At 41.5% G+C, this 10,187-nt stretch overlaps 2 protein-coding genes across 2 annotated transcripts in view; one reads left to right on the forward strand and one right to left on the reverse strand.

Moving 5' to 3' along the window:
* Positions 1-10,187, reverse strand: part of LOC118425367 — a 32,523-nt gene that overhangs the window by 11,888 nt on the left and 10,448 nt on the right. The window lies entirely within an intron of this gene.
* LOC118426287 (neutrophil cytosol factor 1-like) lies at positions 2,785-9,693 on the forward strand. Its single transcript, XM_035835588.1, has 6 exons — positions 2,785-2,938; positions 5,901-5,976; positions 7,463-7,634; positions 8,720-8,793; positions 8,957-9,016; positions 9,518-9,693. Exons 1-6 carry the CDS (start codon positions 2,840-2,842, stop codon positions 9,676-9,678), a joined length of 642 nt encoding a protein of 213 aa, XP_035691481.1. The 5' UTR covers positions 2,785-2,839; the 3' UTR covers positions 9,679-9,693.

The following is a 10,187-nucleotide window of genomic DNA, read 5'->3' on the forward strand; positions in this document are numbered from 1 at the left end:
GCTATAATTACACGTTTAACCAGGAGCTTTCTTTCTGGGATTCAGTACCCACTTGGAGTAATATTCATACATAAATGTGGCCATAATACTGTATCACACCTAAAATCGAGACTATCAAATTTCTGCCTATAAAATCGGCAAGGTCTTCTTCTTCTTCCAGGCAAGGCTGGTATGTTCTAAAATCAACACGTGTACGGATGTGCAATGGCCGAGTGGGTAGAGTGTTCACCTTGCAGTTGGTAGGTCGTGAGTTCGATCCCCGGCCGAATGATACCAACGACTTAAAAATGCTACATACTGCTTTCTCAGCTTATCAGCTTAAATTCGGAAAGAGTATGGTAGTTGAACACACACCACTACCAGTGGACTAGCCCCCTTCACAAAGTTGTGTGACCCAGGGCTACAGAAACGGAGATGGGCGCCGCCCAATACACCATGTGGTGCAGGAAGGACTTTAACGTTTTAACGTCTGTGCAAACAAAGGCGTACACAGGCGTTCGTTTTCTTGCCAATTAACTCCCGCGTGGAAAACAAAGTGCACAGATATAGATAAACATCTCTGCATACAGCGTAGTTAATGTATGCTATTAACTCTACAAAAGAGAAGCCACGGATGATGCATGGATAATTATATAGAGATTGCACCACGGGGGTGCATTATGCTAGAGATAATTACCTCAATGATAGAGGAATTATACTAGAGATGATTACCTCAATGATAGAGGAATTATACTAGAGATGATCACCTCAATGATAAGAGGCTGAGATGGGCCGACTACTCTCTCTTCACAGCCAGGGGCTGAATTGCGAGGAGCTTACAATAGGCGGGGCTAAATTGCAAGGGTCTGGAGTGGCTGCCATTCGACGCTAACTCAGGTGACCTCATTGCAGTTGTACCAGGACTGTAGTTTTTGAACCATTTGCACCAAAAAGTACCCTTACTCTTTTCTATATGTGGTGGGGTATTTAACTTGCTTGATATCAATTTACTAACAGGTGTATCATCCGGGTAGTAGTTCGCTGCTATGGTCGCCTCTGCTACAACAGTACAGAAGCGACTGGTTATAGTGTATGACACACATCGGAGCGAAATTCTATCTCCGGATGGTACCCATGCAGGCTAACAACTTACAAAACTATTTCGGGGAAACGCAATTGCATGCTGTTCGCCATAATAGTACAGTATTGTAACAAGAGTTAGCATAGCTGGCGTTGACTTTCATCCGACTGTGACAGTCCATTGTCTACTGAAAGCACGCACTTCTCGTCCCACGCAGGTAACGATGTCACGTCTTCTTTGAAAAGCGGATACCACCTGAGACACCCTAAATAAGCAGTCTTACGTAATCTCCAACCAGATCCACGGTGCGTAATGTATAGTAGCAAACTTCCCTGGTTCAGTTTGACTCCCTTAGCCGGCTACACTCATTGGCAAGCTTTGATACTATCATATGGCACCGTAGGATCTGCTTGGAGATTAAGTTTTATGCAGGTACAATGTACAATGCTGAAAAGAGGTTACAAAATGAGATAGAGACGTCGAAACATATACAATTCGAAGAAGGTGAACTTTTGAAGGGGTACATTTGACATTAACAAACTCCTTCTTGAAAAGTATACCAAAGAATGTGTCAATAGTTGACAATACATGTAGTGTAACTTAGATCAAGATAAGATCGAACGACGTTGACTGTACACTATACAACAATGAAAGAAATGTTCTCTCAAATTATGTACAAGTCCCAAGTTTTCGATATTCAAATAGCACAGAAAAAATACATTGCTTATGGAGTTAGATAAACCATATGTTTTAAACTCCGTATATATCCTTACATTTACAGCTGTCTTAGGCAAGAAGCGAGAAGTTGAACCTATACACACTAGTATACGTTAGACTTTGTAGATGTACTAAGTACGATTCATTCATTCGTTCGTTCGTTCATTCCTTTCCTTTTCCTTTCCTTCTTTTATTCCTTCACTCTGGGAGAGCATTCGTTCGTTCTTTCGTTCGTTCATTCATTCATTCATTCATTCATTCATTCATTCATTCATTCATTCATTCATTCATTCATTCATTCATTCATTCATTCATTCATTCATTCATTCATTCATTCATTCATTCATCCATTCATTCATTCACTTTTTAACATCATTTTTTTGCCTAGCATATGTTACATATTAATCTCTTGCTCCTGGGGGCTTACATAGTCAGGCTACCTTGTTTTGGGTACAAAGCCACTGGTGCGTGGGTACATGTGCAGCAAAGCCGTAATACCATACGTGCTATGCATAGGTGTAGGTGTAGAATGGATCGTGACCAAGGGGTCACACCTGACGTGACAGAATGGAGACTGGATTTAGGGTAACAACACCGGGCGACTGTTTTTAACAAAAAAAGAACAAAATAAGGGTGAAGGGCTGGGTAACTAAAGTATGTCTACTTTCTTTCTAACGGCTAAATGGCGCACGGAAAACTCACGTAAGCCTTATGAAGCCGGGTTCACACGAGCGTATATTTCCAAGTACGCATGAGGACCGTATGGTACTCTAAGCCTCTACCAGGCTCCACATGTGTAGATTAGAATACATTTGTAGTAGAGAAATTGGACAAATATAGACAGATAACATGCCTAACGAGTTAGATAGGTCTAAAATCATACTTCTCGGCCAGCAAACTCCTCTGGTAATCTGTCCAAATTTGTCCAATTTCCATTTTTTTTACAACGACCTGTAAGGACCGATAGAGGCTAAGACTTCCATACGGAACTCATACGGACTTGAAAATATACGCACGTGTGATCCCACCTTGCCTGTACGTGTCCTAAAACACAACGTGATCATGTTTATTCCTCTACAGTTATACATCCTGTCTGTGAAGTGGTCCGAGGGAAGTGAATTCATCATTTACAGACGATACAGCGCGTTCTTCCAGCTTCACGTAAGTAACACGGTCTAAACGTAAGTAACACCGATCCTGACGTAAGTAACGTCAGGATCCTGAGAACGCTTAAAATAAATTTTAGAAGGGCTAACACTAGATTTGAGTGGATTAGCGACGGTTAACAGTAAATTGTACTGCTGTTGCGATAGGTTTTTGGAATTAGTTCATTGGAGTGTTTAAAAACACAGTTTAAGTTAAATTAAACCATACTACAAATCTTGTAAAGTATATGCGAAATGAGCAAATCATATACTGTGGAAAAATATATCCGAAAGCGCACACCAATTTCATAAAATGCCAAGGTCAATTCGAAGGTCAAATAAAGAAGATGCAAATCAAAAATGGAGGCTCTATTATTCGATGTAACTTTACCATTCTCTATGTGCTTAATTCTTTTGTTCAACCTCCCTGACCACCACGTAGATTTCAGAATAAAGGCAACATTTTGGGGGCCAGACATTTTTATTCACACATTCGCATCGATTAAGGGTTCCCAGATGGTGTCATCCATATAGTCCAATCGCCATGGCCCTAGCGAGCGAAAGATTAGTCCTAAGAAGGGTGGTACACCGAGTACTGTAATTCAACATTCCGGTCACGTAGACCACATCATGATCAAGGCTTCCCGGCGCGTGGAGGAATGTAGATAAAGAAAGTGTGGTTACAGGATGTCAGAAAAGGATTAAAGTTAAGTTGACGAGGAAATGCGGTTGTTCGTGGAAGTTGACAGTCAGTGTGACGATTGGCAACTAAGCGGGAAGTTTAGGGTGGTTGGAATGTACCGAATATAGCTTACTGCAAGAGTATAGGATGTATGATGTGTGTAGGTGGGGGTGGGTGGGTGTGGGGCGGGGGTGGGGGGATTAGGATGCATTACTGACCGTTTCAACTTAGCAGAACACACAAAGTTAGTACGGATAAACTTGTTGAAGGAGAGGTACAAATCCTTATTGGAGAGGTAGCCAGATATAACCTACATTTTGCAGCTGCAAAAGATTTACAGTTTGGTTCAAAACTTGCATTTTCTTTGGAAACGGACGAAACTTGATGTGCACACGGATCGATACGCAGATGTCAGTCATATAATCAAATCGACGTGGCCTATAGCTAAAACCCCACCAGGAAAGGGTTTGGTTTTCTATGGTTTAAATCCTTGGGGTTACCCAGTAGTCTAGTAGCAGGCGCTTTTTGGCGCGTTCACCCATATAGCCTATTCGGAACCCGACCTGTAGGACGTTAACCTAACACAGTATTTACCTCAACACCTGTGGAATAGTAGTTCGGGTACAAAGTAGTGCGACACAGCACTTCAAAGAGATTCTTCTGTCCTCGTCAGCGAGGCGGAAATTGTGGTGAATGGTAAAGGAATACACCAGTTTTGAGACTGTATGACTTGGATTACGATGTTTGTTCGGTTGGCTTGGAGGCAAAGTTGCGCTTGAATATTAGTGCATTATAATATCACCAAACTACTGTACGGCAGTTGCAGTATATATGATGAGGTCAAATAAAAGTATAGCTTTTAAAAGAGAACGAGCCGACAAACTATAGCTCATTTCACATTTTTCTCTAGATTGTACCCTGAACTTCAACATACTCAATTCTTGTAAATTGCTTATGCACTGAGGCGTCGAACCTCCTGACTTTAAGTGAGGCCCCGAGCCATGTAAATCCCCATTGGCGAAATACTTTGTTCTGCTACCTTGTGGAAATTGATTACGTATACCCTGGTACCGTCTATTCCTCTTGTATGCATGAAGTGTTCGGTACAATAGGAGGGTTGGGAATGTCGCAGGACGGCTTTCTATTTCTAGTCGCTGATTGTTGTTCTATAAGGTGTGGCGATGTCTAGTAAACAGACACACACACAGACTTGTGTCGTCATAGTAACACATCCCACATCTTTGTTCGCTTATATCACAAACACTGTCTCTCATCCCCATTCAAAAGAGACTTTTAAAACTATCTAATTAGAAATGTGTGAAAATATTCTGAATTTTTTTAAATTTTTAAAAATGTTTGAATATTTTTTTAGATTTCAAAAGTTTTTTTTAATCTCGAACGTTTTACAATTTTTTTGAAAATTTGTATTAGTATAGCGTAATGAAACTAAGGATTAGTGCTCACCTTTTCTAAAACGATAAGGACAACAGTATAACACACCAGCCAATGAGAGCGAACATGTATGTCATTTTAAAATAGATTGTCCGACAAAAATGGTTAGTCTATTGCATCTAAAACTGATACGTTAATTACCACATGCAAAGAGTTATTCAATATCATATCATCATTCCCTGTATATATGTAGACCAACGTATATGCAGCTCTATGCAAGAACGAGGCAGTGTTTTACAGCTCTCGGAAAATGTAGTTCTGTGGACTTTGTAAACCATTTGTTGTCAGTTGTAAATTACGTACTATCTGGTTGATCTCTTTTGCATACCCCTAACTTTGACTGTGAACTTGATCAAGAGAGGGTTTTTGCGAACTTCAACAAGAATAGGTGATATCTTGACTTGTGTTACAAAATACTGGGCAAAGTTCCCCTTTGGCTGTTGTGTGAATGTGTATGTACAGCTAGTAGAAGCCGCTTAATTGCACGGCCTATTTGCCAGTGAATTTCGTGCAATTATCCAGCTGGTGCAATAATGCGAAGTTATCTAGCTGGACCGTAACGGTTTGGGATTTGGGGATTCCGTGCAGTTAACAGAAGTGTGCGTTTATCCGCTGTGCAATTAACTGGCTTTTACTGTATATATATATATATATATATATATATATATATATATATATATATATATATATGAAGGTCTGTAACTTGCACCAAGAAAATTAAATTCCTTTAGAACATAGCAAAATAATTTTAAAAAAGTTTTGAGGGGCATAAATAGTTGTTAGTCACAAATCAGGTCTTTAGCGTATGGATCCAATCCAATGTGCTTCTCTTTCTATTCTACAGGAAAAACTTACCGAGTTGTTCCCAATAGAGACGGGAGTAGTCAGCAAGAAGGACCAGAAAATTCCTGCGCTTCCAAGTAAGTGTTCTGTTACCAAGACGGTTATGTTTTTGTTGTGTGTAAGTGTGTGTGTGTGTGTGTGTGTGTGTGTGTGTGTGTGTGTGTGTGTGTGTGTGTGTGTGTGTGTGTGTGTGTACATGTGCGTGTCTGTCTGTCTGTCTGTCTGTCTGTCTTTTAACAACATAACTCGAGAAGCTTTGGAAGGATCCTGTTTCTTTGTACATTTGGGCAGGGGTTGGGGAAATGACGGTCATTTTTGATAATGGGCACCCTAGCGGCTCTCTGGGGCACTGTAACTGCTGGCTTCGATATTTCGTGTTCTGGACATGCCGTGGTCGTGATTCTTGAGTGATAAATGGCCCTTCTCTAGTTAAATGCTTAACGATTTAATCTAGTTCCGCCATTCTATTGTTAGGGTGAGGCACAATAGCGTCAATAGGCCGTAATCTCTGTTCGGCGAAAACGGGAACGTTGGACAATGTCAAACTTCCTGTTGATTGTTATTTTGATTGGCGTGGCGGTAAGTCGAGATGGAAGGTCAATCAAGGGCATGTTCCGTTATTAACAACAAAAAAAAACTTTCGGCGGGGGCGTTTCAGAGAAAATCTTATTGAACCGAACAATACTCCCTCAGAGGGGGGCAGGTGAAATGAACTTGGTAACTGCAGTAAAGAATGTGCTGAGAAAACAAACACGTGTCCCGATAACGATGCTTCCATTTCAAATAAGATATCTTACAACAACTAGACAAAGCACAAGCAGTCAGCTAGTTGTGCCAAAACCCTATCAGCGGAGAAAATCAGCCATATCATGCATGGCCTACCCAATGTCTGGAACAATCTATCTCCAGACAAACGCATAGACTCATTGATTGAGTTAAACTTGAGATGAACTTGGCAACTACAGTAAAGAATGTGCTGTGCAAACAAAAGCACTGATAAGGGTACTTCTAGAGAAGTAATCGTAGATGAGAGTTGCAGCTTGCAAAAACAGACTGGTAAAATGTTGACTGAAATACACCATACTGAGGTCTCATTGACGTATTACTCGTAAAATAGATCCCCCCCCCCAACCAAAAAAACTGATCTCAAAAGTTAGATTGGTGAAAGCTTGCTTGTAGCTGAAGCAGGTAAAGTTTTGCAGCCGCTAGCTCTTGGTCGGAGGTACACAGCCATATTTTGTCACTTCAATTCTTATGACAATGTTGATAGTGTCTATATTTTGATAGTGTCTATTTATTATTTTTCATACCCATATTGTTTTTTCGCCATATCTCATTACTTTTGCAGTCTGCAGAGGATGTCATCCATTTACTTGCTGTGGCCTAACATAAGATTTATAGATTTAAGAAAAAACTATTAACTGTAATACAACACAACTAATAACACAAATAGTGGATTGCCTTTTGTCAAGTTTGACAAATATAATATTATACAAGTATTATATATTATTGTTATATTGTGAATTCCTCTTAATATTATACAATGTATTATATCAATTATAGAGCAAAGATGGTTTGGGAACGAGAAGTTCAAGGTGGCAGAACGAAGGCAGACGACAATAGACGAATATTGCCGAAAAGTTGCGATGGCCGAGCCGAAGATTTCCGAACACGAGGAAGTGCTGTCCTTCTTCAAGACGTTGCCCGTAGACCTGAACCCTCCACCTCCTGACCCGTATGTACTAGTAACTCTCGGTCTTTCATGTTTCTAAAGCTAGTTCACCTTTATCCGCGGGGTAACCTATATCCGTTGTTTTTGAAAACAGGGTATGTAGGGATATCAAGCTCGACGAGCGGCGGTTTCGAACTGCGATATTGTGAAAATGTTGTGAAAGTTTGATGCAACAACGGACATTTGAGATATTGCAGTTTGATATAACAACGGATATAGGTTACCCCGCGGATAAAGATAAGCAAGCATCCTGGGTTCGAACCCCTGACAGGTCCCGAAGATATGCCCTGCCTTGGGAAAGGCACTTTATACCAATTTCCTCACTATACGCACGTGTAATGCTTAGGTCACATTTCCAAACCGGGGCCCGGCCGGGCAGCTTTCGGGAGCAAAATGCATGATAAAAGACATCAAAATACACAATATGTCAAAATTCATGGGCATGATATGTGTATACTTCCAGGTATACATTTTAATTTTTCGTTTCTTAAAACATCCCGGCTGGGCCCCGGTTTGGAAATGTGGCATGGCCTAAGCCTAAACGTGTGCCTAGCTTCGGTTAGGGACATCTCTATCATAGGATGTTAAATGGTGGCCCCATGTTTAAGAAGAACCACACTCAGTGCACATTTAAGAACCCACGTAATGAAAAAAGTAGGGGTCCTTCCCTGTGTGAGTGGATCAAATGAATCTGTCCGGATATGCAGTTTGCACTGTTCAGTTACTCTCCAAGCAAAGATTGAGTCGCGGAGATATAGTAGTAGTCTGAAAATTTACCGGTGCGCTCCTCTTACAAACTACTAATATATCTCCGCGACTCAACCTCTGTTTGGAGAGAAGTCTCCAAGCAGACCCTACGGTGCCTTAGAGATTGTATCAAAGCTGGCCAAGGAGTATAGCCGGTGCCCGTTTGACTCAATTTGGCCGGCTATCTCCCTTTTGTCGGCTATACCTCTTGGCCAGCTTTGATACGGCACCGTACTTGGAGAGTACTGTATGATGTGCTACGCCATAGGTAATGGCATAAGGGGCTTACATTACAAAGAAACAAATATAAAACGTCTCTCCAATGTGTTGACCTCTGACAGGGAGATGCCGAACAAGACGTACCTGACATTCGAGTCGAAAAAAAAGCAAGACAACGGGAAGAAGGAGAAGACAGGTGAGGCCTTCTAGCTGTAGTGTCCCAAAACCATGGGGAAATTATCACCGACAGTACAGGAACTGAACTGTACATTAATATGGCAGAAACTATTTGTCAATATACAATATATGATTTCGATCTTATCTTATCTTATCTTACTTTGGATTCATCGATATTCTAGGACTTCGCCACCTTCTGCACTTCTTGACTGGGTCTTCTGATGAGGAAATAGTCTCTAGTGGTACGTTCTCTCTCTGTCTGTCTCTGTCTCTCTCTTTCTCTCTCTCTGTGTGTGTGTCCTCTCTGTCTCTCCCTCTTTCTCTCTCTCCGTGTCTTTCTCCGTCTGTTTTTCTTCTGTCTCTCTTCTTTCTCTCTCTCTCTCTCTCTCTCTACCTCTCTCCTTCTCGCTCTCTGTCGCTTTTCTCCAGTCACTGTGGACATAAAGTTTTATTATACCACCTACGTAACCCAAAGTGCCAAGCCAAACCAGCGTACGTTGGTAGACCGCTGACATGATGGAGGTTTAAGATGTCATTCCAACACAATCTTTTCGGCTTCAAGTCATCGGGTATACCGACCTACCCATGCGATTTGCTGAATACGTGAGACAATAGTGCCCCTGAAAACTCTATACCAGCCGTTGTGCTCTGTTGTAGACTGGCCCCTATTGTCAATTCAGGAAGTCTTGCTAGCTAACGCCTTATACAGCAGCCTTTACCGTCCGGTTGTGTCGTCCCTGTAGGAGATGAGATGGAGATTTCGGCGCCCATCCTGCTGGAGACTTACCGGGCGATCGCCACCTTCACGCCGGGCGGGAAAACTGAGGTCCGCCTGGAGGAGGGAGCGCACGTGGACGTGGTGGAGAAAAACATGAGCGGTAGGGAAAACACCGTCTTTTCATAAAAGAATACCACAAACTGAAATGGAATCATTTTCATGCAATACATAATGTTTACCTTCACATGTTTCAGTCAAACAAAGTACTGCTCTGTTAATTCTTACTCAAACACATCTATACATATGGTGACCAGCCCTTCCAGTTCTATCCTACCACTTGCTACATAATGTAATGGAACACTACACTCAGGGTGTCTGCTACATTACCAATAACCATGCTGGCACCAGTCTTCTTGTTGATCATTGAGGTTATTAGTTTGGAACAGAAGAAATAGAAGAAACGAAGCAGAAACAACAGTAACGTGGCGACTGTTCTGTCCTACCACTTGCTACATAATGTAATGGAACAACACCGGGTGTCTGCATTACCAATGACCATACTGACACTAGTGTGGTCCAGATCATTGACGTTATTAGTTCGCAACGGAAGAAGAGAAAGAATAAACGAAGCAAAACAACAATGTACAACGGTTACTTGACATTTTTGTGGTAGTAGTTTTCATAGTTGTGTTAAA

Source organism: Branchiostoma floridae, chromosome 11, assembly GCF_000003815.2.
Source record: "Branchiostoma floridae strain S238N-H82 chromosome 11, Bfl_VNyyK, whole genome shotgun sequence".
Classification (NCBI taxonomy): Eukaryota; Metazoa; Chordata; class Leptocardii; order Amphioxiformes; family Branchiostomatidae; genus Branchiostoma; species Branchiostoma floridae.

Coding starts and splice junctions, on each gene's coding strand:
- LOC118426287 (XM_035835588.1), top strand. CDS start 2,840: ATGTTTATTCCTCTACAGTTATACATCCTGTCTGTGAAGTGGTCCGAG. Junction 5,977..7,462: donor GAAAATTCCTGCGCTTCCAA/GTAAGTGTTCTG, acceptor TATCAATTATAG/AGCAAAGATGGTTTGGGAAC. Junction 7,635..8,719: donor AACCCTCCACCTCCTGACCC/GTATGTACTAGT, acceptor GACCTCTGACAG/GGAGATGCCGAACAAGACGT.